The 16432-nt window shown below is 45.1% G+C and overlaps 1 protein-coding gene across 1 annotated transcript in view; it reads right to left on the reverse strand.

Moving 5' to 3' along the window:
- Positions 1-736: 736 nt before the first annotated feature.
- Positions 737-16432, reverse strand: part of F13A1 (coagulation factor XIII A chain) — a 161320-nt gene continuing 145624 nt past the window's right edge. Inside the window, exons 14-15 of the mRNA XM_012737725.3 lie at positions 9387-9523; positions 737-2456 (exon numbers count right to left, since the gene is read on the reverse strand). Of these exons, the coding sequence (XP_012593179.2) occupies positions 2303-2456; positions 9387-9523 (291 nt within the window). The 3' untranslated portion in view covers positions 737-2302. The remainder of the gene's footprint in view (positions 2457-9386; positions 9524-16432) is intronic.

Here is a 16432-nt window from a genome sequence, read left to right on the forward strand (position 1 = left end):
CATACATTTTCCATCCTTGTTCTAAAACTGTATCAGGCATTCATGATGATAGATCTCCATGTTGGCTGTCCACTAATTCACCATAATGGTTCATGAGATGGTTCATAAGAAAATATCTGCAGAGATATTGAAGTTTCTGGAAGCTGGTTTTTGAACTAAATAAGCAATTTGCTCCTTCTCTGAATGTGGTTAATAAAATGGAGAGAGACAGAGGTGAAGAAAGCTAACTGTGACCTTAACACCGATTAGGGTAATTTTCTTTCTTTTTTTTTTTGAGACAGAGTCTCTCTTTGTTGCCCAGGCTAGAGTGAGTGCCATAGCATCAGCCTAGCTCACAGCAACCTCAATCTCTTGGGCTCAAGAGATCCTACTGCCTCGGCCTCCGGAGTAGCTGGGACTACAGGCATGCGCCACCATGCCCAACTAATTCTTTTTTGTATATATATATTTTTAGTTGGTCAATTAATTTCTTTCTATTTTTTTTAGTAGAGATGGGGTCTCACTCTTGCTCAGGCTGGTCTTGAACTCCTGACCTCGAGTGATCCGCACGCCTCGGCCTTCCAGAGTATGAGGATTATAGGCATGAGCCACTGTGCCCGGCCAGGGGTAACTTTCTTTAAAAGACAAATGCTTGTCTTCCCATCTGGGCTGGGTTGTCTACTGTGGAGAAAGGTGATTTCTCAAGCAGTTCTAGTTAGTAGAGTGTTGTATTGAAAATTAAAAACATTCACGTCTGTGCAGATGCAAATATAATCAGATTAACTTTATTTTAAGCTTCTATTACATTCTAATTAATAAGAATATACTAAGTTAAGCCAGTTTAACAGACTAGAAAATGAATTTCATTTTAAAATTGGTTATTGGAAGGCTTGGCAGATGCTGGGAGATGCCTTAGTGGAGTCACGTATGATGTGTCCGCAGAGGGGACCAGCTAACCCTCGTAGGTTAGTGTTGAAGGCTCAGGAACCGCGTCAAAAGCTTAGAAATGCAGTTATACAAACCAGGGTATTGAATTCTGGCTTTCCCCCTAGCGTGCTTCCCACTGTTCATTTTTTGCTAAGAATCACAGTCTGCTGACCTAAATCTCACCTTAGGCACATCAGTGGGAAATTCTGATCATAAATCAGCCTTGCAAATAAATACCAGGGAGCCTTGTCATTTGGTGCTTTGGAACATAACACAAAGATGTCAGTGTCCTCTGTCGTTGGGTCAGAACTATCACTGGCTATTTGTAAAGCTGAGTCTGTATTACCTCTCAGCACCTGAGTGCCAAGCTGGGGGCCCAACACAGGCGATGGGACGGACAGGAGAGTCAGTGGCTGCTGTCCTTCCACATGTCTGGCCATTAGATCTCCAACCTGTTGGGCTTGTTCTTTCTCTACAGAAGGGCCTGAGCCTGCATCAGTGTGTGAAGGAGAAGATTCCAGAGAGAGAGGTGAAGTATAAACCCCACTTAAGGAGACTACCTCACTCCTCCAGTAGCAAACCAGCCTCTTTACTTTCTAGTGCTGCATCCCAGAAAGGGTTAAATTAGGGGATATTGCTTGCTGCCGATCAGGCCACAGTGTGACACCTTCTATAAAATGCACCATAAACCACATTATTTAATAGACCCGAGTATTGCACCTGCTTTCTTATCTCCTCTTAGGTGATTAAGTTTCCCACAAATGCAATTTGTTAATGTGGGGCCGCACCTTCTCAAAAGGTAAATCTGTGAAATTTGGCAGGCAGTCGGTTGGCTTCAGGTGCAAGATGAAAGACCTTTCCCTGGCTATGCCAAGAAGAAAAATGATGTTGCTCTCAAGTCCTGGGAAAAATATTCTGACATGAGGATAGAACCCGATTCCAAGAAAGGGGAATAAAATTCCAGGGCCCAAATCACTATTTCCCTCCCTTTTAGGAAATGTGTTGCCCCAAAAGACTGGGTGGGGAATCACAAGTCGCAGGTATAGATCCAATCCTCCTGCTAGGGGGCCTTTGCTATTTGGAGCTGCAGCCGATCATGATGATAAATGACGACTTTTACTCTTATGCACCATGAGAGCTTAATTAGAGCTTAAAGCTAATGCTCAGAACCCTTTGGAAGAGGGAGCCATTAAAAACTAACTTCCACGCTGAATAGCCTGGATTTTGAAAAGCATATCTTTGTAATACATGGCGTCAGCACTCTGAGGCCCTCTCCGGTCCTGTCTGGGTCTTGACACCTACGTTAAAGCAGAAGCTGATTATGTTTGCATTAGGGTTTCCTTAGCCACAACTACAAGAGGCCCAGAGCCTGGGTCCACCTCAGCCTCTTGTACATTTACACGGAAGGTCGTCTTTGAATGTGCAAGTCCAGCTCGCCGTACACATGTCTCAAGGAGTCACTGGTCATGCTGGCTATCAGCTTTCGAGGGCCAGAGACCCAAGGCCGACACACCTCTTCCCACTGCACGGTGGCGTTGGGCCGGATTTCACTGAAAGGATGGAAAAGAGAGGAGAGGTTGGCAAATCCAGCTTCCCATCTTGGTCAGGAAGCAGTGAGAACCCTTGCCCGGACCTCTTGCTTTCTTTCTCTCAGTTGATGGTACTTAGTGGACTGAGGGGCCTGGCTGGCTGATTCAGTATGTTACAAGCCTAATGAGGTCTTCACATGGGGTTCTGCAGAGCCTGTCACCCACAGTCCCCCTGGGTCACGTTCCTCCACTGGGATACATCCGGTGGCCTCCCAGGAGCTGTGAGGAGCTGGCTGAGCCCCACTCAGCACCAGGCGGCTGAGCCCTAGTGTGTCCTCAGGCCTTCCATGGCAGCCTTAGCTATGTGACTAATCTTCTGCCTGAGCTCTTTTTTTGCCATTCAGTTCCCTGCTTGGATTGGAGCCCCATTCGAATCCCCTAGCTGCCTCTGCTGGCACCCTGACACCCCAGCTAGCCAGCCCCCTTGGGATAGACCTTGTTTTCAGGCCCAACATCTGGAACATAACCCTGCCTGCTGCCATGTGACTTTGAATATCTTCATGTTCTGTAATTTGTGATTCTATTTCAACCACCAGATTGGGTCTATCCACCCATGCAAGTTTCTGCTACTCATTTGTTCCCAGTGCTCTAATCTGTCCTGATAATGATGTAGTCTTCAATGGTCCTGGTGTTCTCCTTCCTCCCAGCCCGTGCCCTGAGGTCTTCCTGAGTCTCACGGACAAGCCACTCCAGTGGATGACGGAGGTCAATCAGGGTTGGGGAGATTTAGGCTTCTCTGGGTGCTTCATACATTCATGCATGCTCCTCTATAAGCCTTGGGAGGAGATTACATTCAGGTTTTACATGTGTGACAGTCCTTCGAGGTAGATACCATTCAACACATTTTATAATTAAGACAAATTGAGGGTTAAACAAACGAAGTTACTTTTTTACGATCACATAGTTGATAAGTGGGCACAGACAAGATTGAACCCAGGTTTATCTGAGTCCCAAATCCATGTTCTTTCTATTAGTGCTACTGCACATTGAATTTCATGCTATATTCCACAAGAAATACTTTTTCTGACCACCATGCTTACTTCTTCACAGCTTTTACTCCTCAAGACAGATCCTCCTCTATTCAGTATTAAGAACTTCCTGCAAATGTTCACGGAGCATTCCTGACCTATGCTCTCCAGCCCTCAGGGAGGGCACGTGCTCAGTGACCTGGCATGGAACCCTTGCCTCCCTTTCTCTGGGAGCGTGGAAGGTAGGTGAAGCGAGACCACCACGAGTGTCTTGAAAAGAGGAAAAAGGGGCCTGGCTATTGTCAGGGTGTTATTGCGGCACAGCAGGTCAGAGTCAGAAAGGACTTGAGAAATCACTTAGTCCAACTGTCTCATTTTACAGAAAAGGAAACTGAGGTCCTAAGGAGCCTACACAGTCTCCAAGAACCCAGTTGCCCAGATAACAGAGGAGCTGGGATTGGAGCCAGCTGCATATTCTTCCTAGATTCCTGTTAGTAGAACAGAGTTTATACTATTTTGCGTTTCATGAAAACTTGAACATCAGGAAAACAAAGGATGTTAAAAAGACTTGCATCATAGCAAAATACTGGCTGCTTCCACCAGGGATGACACAGCACAATCTGCTCCATGTGTCTTTGCACGATGTAGTGCACGACTTGCTCCAAACATGACTTGTTCGGATGTAAGCCCAGCTGAGTCTCAAAATTACTTTACGGTCACTAAAATTGGCACTTACTGAATTTGAATTCTAATGGGTTTGGGAACCAGGAGCAGGGGAGACACTAAGCTTGGGACTAGGTGGCTGGGGGAGGAGTTGTGGGGAAGGGGACTTGTCAAGGGAAGTCAAGAGCGACTCAAAGGCTTCAGCTATATGAGTCCCTAATTGCCCTGGGAGGCCTGGGGCCAGACGGGGCCACTTCACACAGAGCTAAAGTGAGGGGGCGATCTGACACCACACACCTGTACGTTACCTAATCCAGGTAAAATTAGAGCCTCAAGATTTTCTCTAATGTCAGTAAAACAATATATATTTCAGCTGGCTGTGGGTGTACATTCCTTGGGGTAAAAAGGGGAAAGGCCCAAATCTCAAAAGTCAAGAACCCATACATACATGACGAGAGCGATGCACACCACCTGGGGGATGGACACGCTTGAAGCTCTGACTTGAGGGGGGAGGGGGCAAGGGCAATATAAGTAACCTTAACATTTGTACCCCCATAATATGCTGAAAAAAAGAAAACAGAAAAAAAAAAGAAATCCCTTTCTCTGTCAAATCTGTGGCTAGCAAGAGTTGGAAAAGGCACAATCTAAAATATATACATTAATTTGCTATTTGTTAATATTTTTCTTAATTTTACTTCTTTATAAATGTGGCTGTCTAAATTATTTTAATCAGTTATATAAAAGCCAAATTATGGGAAAAATGCACACAGATGTAACCAATGTATGTATTTTGTCAAACCCAGTGAATTGAGTTTGTGATTCCAGGTTTGAAAGACATTGACTTCCATGTTTTCGTCACCTGTAAAAGGTGGACACAGTGGGATACTGAGTAGGGCGAGGAGAGGGTGGGGTGAGTCAATATTTGCGCTGCACTGAGAACCATGGCAACACATGGTGAGTGCCAGGAAATGGTAGAGATATGTTATTTTTATTACTATTATTATCACCTCCATCCTTGCGGTTATTGTTTGCTCTGCTGGAACTCTCTGCAAAATAATCAGGAAAGTTTCTTTTGCCTGTGCGCAGAGAGATAATTCTCTGTCCTTAATTGACAGTAATCAATTCAATATGGATATAGTTCGAGATATTTATTTCTCAATGGCTGTGCTACTTTAACACATATCCATTCATTCTCTCTCCCCTGGTTTCCCCAAGTGATCAATCAGTGTCACTTTGTGAAACAGTCGTCCTGCTTTAGGATCTGACCCAGGACCACGTGCTGTAGGTAACCGCCTCAAAGAGAAATGAAATCTTGAGCGGGACCCATCATTTGCTCTTACTCCTGGAAGCATCGTGTAATGTGCCCGCATACAGAAACACTCACACATGAAGATACACATGCATGCCGTTTCACCTACTGACAGATACGTAACAGAGAGAGAGAAATCATTTACCCGTTTTGGTAAGTGGAGCAGTGCTGGAATAATCCTGTTTCCTGGGGATGGACGCTGTGATGGATGATTCTCAGCAATGTGCTGAGCCATCAGGCCGTACTGGCCATTTATCATCTCGAATGCACGCAGGCAAATGGGATTATTATTACAATAAACTGCAACTACCCGCAGTTTGTCCTCTGCGTGTCTAGCCCTCAGCTTCTGTCCTACTTGAGAAACTTAAAGTTTAAACCCAAATCACAAAGTCAGGGAATTTTTTTCTTGGAATAACTTCTTGAACCTGATCATTTTTTAAAGAGAAAAATGGATCTAGAAGATGAATTATTTGATGCTCTGGAAGCACCAAGTGCAGACACTAAAGAGTCTATGGACGTGGAAGCTCTGGGCATCCAGACAGGCAGGAGGCAGGCGGAGAGCAGGGAGGCCGACTGGCGTGGAGTGGGGAGTGACCAGCCCCGCCTTCTTTGTTCCTAGTTCCAATTCTCTGCTCACCAGCCCCCGCCTTCCAGGCCCTCTGCTGTGGGCTCACCACCCCCTGCCTTCTAGACACCGCATCTGGCAGGGGTGTGGGCAGATGAGTAGGGGTAGTATTTCCCGACAATTTGAGATCTGTGTCCCAGAAAGGAATACGGTGTTGCAAAGGATTTTGGCTCTGGGGAATTTCACTTTCTAGGGGTCCAAGTTGTTACATGAATCTGGCATTCCTAGAGCAGATCTCAGCAACACCGGGTGCAGTGAGTGTTTCTAATTATCTGACCATATGGAAGTGAGTGCAGGCTGGCTCAAGCCTTGGCTGTGAAGGTGTGCACTGGAGTCACGAGGAAACAGAGAAAGTAATGCTGGCTCTAAAGCCCTAAGCCCAGCCTAGATAACAAATCTTGTCTATATCGTGATTTTCCCCCAATTTTTGAATATCTCTGAAAAAATAAGGCTTTCTTTGTCTGGGCAAGATTCCACCCTGAATCTGGGTTCCCATAACTATTCAGCCATAAAAAAGAATGAAATCTTGTCATTTGCAACAACATGGATGGACTTGGAGGACATCATGTTAAATGAAACAAACCAGACACATAAAGACAAACACTGAGCGATCTTATTCAAGTGAAATCTAAAAAAAAGAGTTGATATGATAGAATCAGAAAGTAGAGCAGTGGCTATCAGAGATTGGGGAGGGTGGAGGGAGGAGAGATGAGAAGAGATTGATCAATGGTACAAAGTGCAAATCAGATAGAAGGAATGAGTTCTGGTGTTCTATTGCACAGTAGGGTGAAGATGGCTAAGAGTGGAGTTTTGTCTGTTAGAAGATAGCTAGAAGAGAGGCTTTTGAATGTTTTCACCATGAATAGGTGATAAATGCATGAGGTGATGGATAGGCTAATTACCCTGATTTGATAATTCTATAACATATACATATGTCAAAACACCAAACCATACCACATAAATATGTACAATTACAATGTATCATAAAACATTATTTTAAGAGACTGAGAATGGTTATGCACTAAATATTTGTGTTCCCTAAAATCCATTTTTTGAAGCCCAAACCCCCAATGGGATAGTATTTGAGGATGGAGATTTCGAGAAGTAATTAGCTTAGGTGAAGTCATGAGGGTGGGGCCCCGTGATGGGATTAGTGATCTTAGAAGAAGAAACGTCGGAGTGCTTGCCTTGCCTCTCTGTGCACTGTGGGAAGACACAGTGAGAAAATGGCAGTCTGCAAGCCAGGAAGAGACCGACCTGGCCAGCAGGCTCCAGACCGTGAGAGGTGAATGCCTGTTGTCTGAGTCCCCTGGTCTCTGGTACTTGCGACAGCAGCCTGATAAGAGCACCCAGCTTTCTGTCTGTCCACCCATCTGCCATAGCCCTGTATGATTGTAGTAACTACCAATAGGGCCTTAAGCCAGTGCGTGGGCCGGACATCTGCCTTGCCCACCCTTCCCTGATTCACCGCACTTTGCCCAACCCCAGTGTCATACGTTGCCAACAAGCAACGCGTCTGGGGACTTAACCTACTTTGGGCCCTATGCCTCCCAAATGGGGGTCATTGCACTGTGTGGGAATTCACCTTTTTTCTAAGACACAGAATGTCCCTTTTCGTGTTCAGCTTTGATCAAGGTGGGATTCTTGGGACAGCCAAAGTGTAAAGGTAGCAGGAGGTTCCAGTACACTCAGACGCAGCTTGTGGGGTTACTGTTTGAGAAGGAAAAACTGGATACAGCAGGGCGCTGTTTGGAAGAGGAAATGTGTTTTACTTTGCCAGACTGATTCTTGCATCTGATTCGAGTGGGAAGGTGCAGGAGTGGGTGAGCGAGACTGTCGTTTCTGACAGAGGCAGGGCTATCACTGCTGACCCCTCCTTCCAGCTGGGCCTGATTACTAATTTACTTCCTTTTTTTTTCTTGCAACTTTCTTATTAGCACAGGAAGGTTGTTATATTTTGTGTTTTTTTTCAAAAGCACTCAAATTATTTTCTCTGTTGTTTATTGCATCTGCAATCACGCATCTTTGAAATGACGGGATGCTGAGCTGTGCACTGCAACTTGCAGCAAGTGCAGAGAGCAGTTCATGGGCAGCGAAGGTGTCCCAGAGCGGGCGAGTGAGGCCTCGCACCCATCCCACAGGTTCTGGAGGGGGTAACTTTCACAAAGGGCATTGGGAAAATTCCTAACGTAGCTGGTCATAAGGCAGTTTCCAAAGTCCTCCACCCCCTTTCCATGCCTTAGAAGGTCACCCCACAGGAAATGTGCTTGATTGATTGATGCTGACAGAGACTTATTGTGGTAGAAATGAAAGTAATAAACCTCAAAGATTGGGATCCATTCTGGGTGTCACACTTTAAGAGTAGTGCTGACAAATTGGAATGTGTGGGAGAGAGAGGGAGCTGAAACCACATTAGCGGAGAAAGATAAAGTCAGGGCAGATATGTGGCCCCAGGTAGAAAAGATGCAAGGAAAGACAGCTGTTTGCAAACACCTACAGGCCACGTGGCAGAAGAGATATGAGACTGATTTCACGTCAGTCCAGAAGGCAGAATTAGGATCACTGGTGGGATCAATAGGTGGAAAGGCATGCATTCTTACCATTAGAGCTACCTGACCGCAGGAGGGGCTATCTTCTTGGGTGACTCTTTGTCAGGGAAGTCACAGAAACTAAGACGTGTTGAGCACAATCTGATGGTGTCATGTGTGGAAGAGGCTGAGTTTCATTCATTTTATTTCAGAGCCTGGGGTAGTCTTTGATCCCCTGAATCAGAGCCAAGTCTAGAAGTCCTTAGGCTCAACTGAAAGTATAGCAATAGAAAGCAACAGTTCTGGACAGTGGCTGGGTTGTGAGATGGAGTTGGAAAGAAAGGGCCCATGAAGAGGGACAAGAATACCTTCCAGCATAATATTGGATGCCTGGTGGGAACTCAGCAGATGTTAGTAGAATTGATACCTGAGTAAGCAGTATGGTGAAATGATCGGGACTGGTTCCGAAATTAGCCACCTTGAGTCTGAATCTTGGCTCTACTCTTATAAACTTTGTAACTTGGAGGGCAACCCGTCAAGCTCTCTAAGCCTCACATCCTTCAGCTACAGAAGGGAGATAATAAGGGTGCCCTCCTCATTAGAGTGGTTCTAGGATTAAACAATGCAAGTGCTGGTCAAACCAACCCATTTTTACTCCACAGCCCACAGAAGTAGTCCATAAGGTAGCATCTCCTCAGCATTTTCACTGGGGATTATATGTATGTTTGTAGAAGGCAGAGAGAGAAAGCTTCCTGCAGCCCCACACTGTCTGCCCCCCACCCCGCGCCCAGGGCTTACCGGAACATCTTCCTCCTTGGTCTCAGTATTCCAGGACCGTCCAGGTATAGCCAGACATTCCGCAGAGTTTCCTTCAATGGGTTGGTGAACTCCACTGTCACAACCATGTCAGAGCCAACTACCTTAGCGCCACGGACCTAAGAAACAAGTTGAAGGAGAATGAAGCCATTAGCAGGAGATAAAACCTCTTTCTACTCTTTTGTCTCCCTAACCATCTCCCCTTTTGCTAAAGGTGTAGAGTACGACTATTGTTTTGGCCATGGAACCAGTGTGAGGAGGCTAGCTTATTGCTTATTGCTGGGGGATACCTATTGAGAAAAAGATGGAAAATTACTAATCAGGATTGCGCTCTTTTCTTCATTATAAAACCAACCTAATTAGAGCTCAGGCCAATAGCCATGGCCACTGGCCGCTGTCTGTCAGCAGGAGGTGGAAGTGCAGTGGGCGTAGCAACAGCTTTCTGAGTGAGGGCTGCCGGTGGACTTTGCTTCTGGTCGGGCTCAACTTTCCTGCCAGGACACAGGGGATTCCTGGGTCAAGAGGTAGAAAATGCTCTGGGTGGATTGTGCCTTCTTACTTTTAGATCTATTAGAAGGAGATATGCCCAACGAAGGAATCCTTGCTATTGAATGTGAGGAAGGAGACTCTGTACACTAAAATAGTGAAAAGACTTTTTATCTGCAGTCACAACATCTGAGTCCAGGAGGGCACAGGGCTATTGTTGGTGGCTCTCTATAAAGACTCTCCGAAGGATCAAGCATTTGGCAAAGCATCCCAGGACATGGCGGAAGCTGCCCCAGACGCAGCACTCACCAGCAGGGGCGCCTCGGTGACTTATGAAGCTTTCCGAGACTTGGTTTTCTTGTCTCTAGATTGGACTGACATTTGCATGTGGTAATCTATGGGGAATGCTATGATTATTAGTGCATCTTATGCTGCGTTTACTGTATGTCACATACTGAGAACGACACGCGTTCGCAATACAAACACAAGGTGCTGCAAAATGGCCAGGTGGCTCTAAGACCTGTTTCTTTGTTTAGGCGATATAGATGCCAAACAAGTGGATCTGTAGAAGCTCTAAGTGACTTGGGAACAAGATAATAACAGTAGTCCTTCCCTCCGAGAAAGGGCTGGGTTGAGGCAACACACGTGAGGCGGCTGGCACACAGCAAGGCTCGCGGCGGGCTCATGTGGTGGCAGCTCTGTTGTTTTAGAGCAGCAGTGCTGTGGGCGGCTTGTTGCATTCCCTGTATATTTTAGCTCACTTTTAGCTCCAATACCTAGCCAGGTTCCAATAAATATTTGTTAAATTAGGTTGCTAGCTCAAAAATAGAATTTACTGGATGTTTGAGCTTTTAATGTGACAACGTGGCCATTCCATTATCATACCTTGTTGTTGGCTTTTCTTTTTTAGCCAACATATAATACGGAAGAACACATGAAAATGAGACTTTCTTATGAATGGAAGAAAAGATGAAGGATGTGGACCAGAGAAGAGGACCATCGCTTATTCTCTCTACAGTAGAGAATAACATTTTCCTGATTTGATCATTACACATTGTTGTCATGTATCAAAATACCATATGTACTTTGTAAATTATATTATATTATATCAATAGAAAAAGATTAAAATCCTATTTTACTAATCAAGCCATGGTTTGTGCCTAAATTTATATCTACAGGATTTTTTAAATGTATAAGAAAAATGAAACTTTAAGCCAATTCCCCAGGTTTGTAACATGTAAATCTCCATGTCCTGGGGGGCAGTGGGTGGAGGGCTGGGTTCAAGAGGATCGGGGTAGGGCAGACAATGACCACGGAGGCGAAAAGAGCAGGTGTGCCTGGAGAGCATGGCTTGTGTGCCACACAGGGAGTCCAGCACTGTAACCAGCAGTCCTCAATCCGGTATACGTAATAAAGCCACCAGGGGAACTTCAAAATGACAGATCCACACTGAATAATTAAATTAGAATCTCAGGTGGTGGAGCCTGTGATTCATTTATTTGATTTCTAAGGACCACCCCAGTTGACGACAATGATTCATACATATTCTCCCATAAGCCTCCCAACACAAGGGCTGGATTTGTATCGGCCCTAGGGAACTTTGGAACAAGAGAATACTATAATAATAGCTGTTCCCTTAAGCAGGAGGTTTTCTGGGGCAGAATCATTGATGCCAGACATTCTATTTTATGAAAGAGGAAACTGTGGTGCAGGGAAATAAGTAACTTGCACGAAGATCGGAAGCTACTAAATGACCAGGCTGGCACTCAGTTAAAGTCCATCTAACTAGAGAGCTTGGATTCTAAGACACAGTTCTGGCCTCTGAGGCCAGAGGAGCTGGGAAAGCCAACGGCTCAGCAATAACCATTTTGTACTGAGGCCTGCAGTGCCGGCCGGGAAGCAAGGGAGATGATCAAATTGGTGGGAGCAGTGTTGGATATGAAGATGCAATGACAAGAGTGAGAATAAATAAGGCCCAGTGGGGAGGATGCTGGTTAAATAATGGACAAACTGGAACATGAAAGAGAAGTTACTTTTATGGTAGGCTGGCACCTGGGGTGTGGGTGGGTCAGCCTCGTTTGGAGGCTGTGGCAAAGCCGAGACTCATGGTGTGGCCTGCGGTTTTTCTGCACCAGCTGTATTGACATTTTGGGCTGCATTCATCTTTGTTGTGGAGCTGTCCTGTGCAATGTGGGATGTTCAGCAGCATCCCTGGTTTCTATCTACGAGATGCCAGGAGCAACCCCTGCCCCAGTCATCACAACCAAAAGTGTCTCCAGCAATTGCCAAATATCTCTTGGGAAGCAAAATTGCCACCATGTCCCCACCCCCACTTCCTCCAGGTGGGAACCACTGGTACAGACACAACATGTGGAGGACAGACTGAAGTTTTCACTTTCTTCTCTGATGTCCTGACTCGATCCATTTAGACATTGGGGTATAGAAGTACATTAGAATACTTTACATTGTGCCCTGGTTTAGTTCTCAAGTGCGTCCAATCTATTTTTTCATGCATTATGGAAAATTTAAAAAAATCTTTGGATTAAAAAAAATACAAAACTAAGATAACATTTACAAAAGCTCTTTCAAATGGAGAAGGTGGCACTGCTACAGAGACATTGTTGGTAAAAGTGTTTGCTATGATCACTGTAATTCTTTCTGGAAAGAATATTTTGGCATCATCTGGCTTCTCCATGTCATGGCATTATAAGTATGAGCATAAGACCTTTAAAAAAATAAGCCTGATAGTAGCTACTGACGCTCCCTCCACACAGACATGCATAGTGACAAACAAGATATACACACTATGAGCATGTATTATGTTTTTAGGGAATGCATTATAGACCCATGCCGGGTACACATGGTTCTCTAGGAGCCCATGATCCCCAGCTTAAGAACCTTCCATATTGGTATGCTAGCTCTTCAAGAAGACCCTGATGCTGCAGAAAGCAAAGTACACCCTTCTGGGGCACTCATGACAGTGACAGAGAACAGTTTGTATTTGAAAGGCTGGCATGCGTTTGGGCTCTCATGCACAGACTTCAGATTTGAAGCTGATCAGAAGATTAAGCCTTCTTGGGTAATGTCATATGTCATGCCTAATCAGTGTGCTTCCAGATATTTCCTATGTAAATAGCTGCTGGCATGGGCATATCAATACTGCCCAGACTTCCCCGATACTGGAGGGGGACGAAGGCTGGGGAGGGGGGATGAAAGGAGAGGCCCTTCTCTGCTTGTGGTGTGTTTCTTTTGCGACTAACAAAGACTCCTTGTACATTTGCTAACATTTGTTTCCTGTACTGAGAATTTAAACTTCCTGCTTCTGACTACCCAGATGATACTGAACCTTAGACACGCAAACCAAACTAAACATAAAAACCTGCCCATCACCAGTTCAACATCATCGTTTTCTGCTTGGGAAATTTAAGTGGAGGAGTCTCTTCCTCCTCACATCTTTTGAGGAAAATGGAGCTTCCACACAGTGTTTTCAAGTTACATGTTGATTTAGGTGATGCGCCATGCTATGGTGTCTATAAAAGGCTGAGAACAATGACTGTTATGGGAGAAAGCGTCTGTTTGCATCGAACTCTTTTAGGAATCTGCACAGCTCCCTTTTCTTTATTGCTGTAAACATAATTCCATACCTTCGTAGTTGTATTTCTGATTTTCTTGTGCTCATAAAATCTTAAATAAAGGCAGCCTTCAGGCAATTTGGAGAAGGTTAGATCAAGAAGAGACTTTTATGTGTATTCACTTTAGATGAAGAGTACCCATTACTTGAACCAGAGAAACGAATAAAGCATACGTCATACTAAGTGACACTGAATGGTTTTCTGCACATTGGATAGCTGTGATTTTTTTCAATAGTCCATTTAAAATATGTCTGTTTTTAAAAATAGACCCGTAATATACTTTTGCAAATACCACTCACCAATGTTAATACACTGAGTTCTTGTTCTTTACATGATTTCATGCTAATGAGCTGCTACTAATTCTTTAGCAAACAAGAAAGTTACCGCCCCCCCCCCCCACACACACACATACACACACACAGTCTCTTATGTAAACTTTTTGGAAGAAGTTACTTTTTAGGAAATTACAAAATATCATCCACTGAGCATATGCTTCACAAAATACGTAACTGTATTCAAAACTGAAACTAAAATGAAGGAAAAAGTTTGAGGAAGAGTAAGAATGAATTAAGTTGATAATTTGATGCACATGATTTATCAGTGCACCTAACAGCCTTGATTTCAAGTGCTTTCAATCATGTATTCCACAGATTACTGGGAACTGAATTTTTCTCTCTCTCTCTCAGCCTGTGGTCACTGCTAGAATGAGCCATTTGTTGTTTGCAAACTCTGCTCACCAGCACCTGCACCACTGCTGTTTCTAGCTGACACTTAGATGAGCATCTACTAACTAACACTACTGGTTCTACCATGGTCAGCGTTCTCAGTCTGTGTGGTCCATTATGGTAGCCGCTAGCCACCCTTGGCTATTTGCTTTTACATTAATTTAAATTAAATGAAATGTGAAAAAAATTCAGTTCCTCGGTCCCACCAGCAACATTTCAAGGCTCAGTAACCACCGTGTGGCTGGTGGTTATTGCACTGGCCAGTGCAGATTTAGACCATTCCCAACATCCTAGAATGTTCTACCACGTCATTTAATCCGCACAACACTGTGAGGTAGATACTGTGAGTCTTCATCTCATAGAGGAGGAAACCCAGGCACAGAGAAGGTAAGTAACTTGCTCAGGTTCACTTGGTTAGTAAGCAGGGGAGGTGGGACTAGACTGCGGACAGTCTGGGGCCCGAGTCATTGCTTAACCACGTCCTGATCTGACTCCCGTTAGTAACAATAATGATGACAGCAGCAGACAGCTTACAGTTATCCAATGTTCACTTCATCAGCAGGAAGTCTGCTCATTGCTTCATGTGTACCACCCTTTTTGATCCCTTCTACATCCCCGAGGGTTTGGGGTCAGGCGTTATGGTTATTCCCATTCTATTGATGTGGACATGAAACTTGGAAATAAATAAAATGCCATGAAAGTGGCAGAACTTGGATACAAATCCAGGTCTTTCTGACTCGAAATCATTTGTCTTTAAAACTACATCCGCTGTGATCTCTGACAGAAGAGAGGTAAAAATAGTGACTTTTTTTTTTTTTTTTTGCTGCAAGTGTTTCTTTATTTTCTGAAATCCACAGCAGAATCATTTGCAGCGACTGTCTATGTTATCACTAAGGTAGCAGTTGAGGGTGATTATAAGCTGACTCTGACCTAAATTTGAAAACACAGCTACAACTCACCTCTTTCTTTTTGACTTTATGGGGAAAGAATTGGATTCCTATGCCAGAGTAATATGTGACAAAGTGGCCTTGAGGCCTTGATATGTACCACTGGATAATAAAAGGAATTTCTATATAGGATTTTCTATTTAAAAAATGATAGAGATGCTATTTTTTACATGATAACCAGTAACCTAAACATACTGGGATTACACAACAGGTGCATGGGATTGGTTATTCTTGATGCTTTTCTTTGTGTGTGTCTCTTTTAGGATTAAAAAAAAAATAGCCAACAGGAAATACATAGAGCGAACTCTAGTTACCAGCGATTTCTTATTTCCATTCCCAAACGCCCATTGTTCTGCAGCTGCCCAGTGGGAGAGATGAAATGCGCAGCACAGAGGGGCAGGGCCCGCGTGTGGACACAGTCTAGGATGTCGTGTCCTGGCTGACTGGGGATATACACCGTGTGATTCCGTGGCCAAATCCTTGGGGACCAACAGAGTGGGTGAGAGTCGCTGCCCCAAGCATGCAAAGGCTGGAGGTGCCCTTCAGGGGTACCCAGTGAGTCTTCCCTTGCTCAGAGGCCTTGCGGCAGGACTTCACAGCCGCCTGGCACAGTGTCAGGAAGAAAACGGCGGTAGCTGGGTTGCAGACAACAATGTCATTCCTGGTGAAGCTGAGGGGAAAGCAAGCTGGACTCAAGGGCTGAGGACCAGAAGCTGCCACTGCGTGTCCTTGGGCAAGCCCCTGGACCTCTCTGGGCCTTAGTTTCTTATGTGGTTAATGGGATGAGTCAATGTAATGATCTATGGCAGAGGGTCTGAAACATGCTAGCATTTATGGAATCTGTGGTTCACCGGAGAAAGTGTTGCCAGGGTGACCATGAGAAGGTCCTTACCCATAAGGTCCCCTACGGGGAATGGTGCGGATTCGGCTCTCAGGCACTGGCGCCGAGAACCACAAAGGAGAGAAGCAGAGAAGCCCACTGCACTCTCAGTCCCAGCCCCGCCTCTCCTGCGGGGGCGGAGGGGGAGGCAGGGCAGGGGTGAGTCCTGGTGACAGGAGGTGCCACGGAGCCAGAGCGCACAGGGGTTGGAGAATGTGCCCGTTGGAGACCCGCAGGGAGACGGTGGTCCGGGGACCACTGGAACAAGCAGTCTTGGTGTTCACTCTCTGCCCTGACGGAAAGTGAGGATACTTGGGCTCTCACAGAGCGAAAGGCAGTTAAGTCCCACAATGTAACC

The sequence above is a fragment of the Microcebus murinus genome, chromosome 15 (assembly GCF_040939455.1).
Source record: "Microcebus murinus isolate Inina chromosome 15, M.murinus_Inina_mat1.0, whole genome shotgun sequence".
Lineage (NCBI taxonomy): Eukaryota > Metazoa > Chordata > Mammalia > Primates > Cheirogaleidae > Microcebus > Microcebus murinus.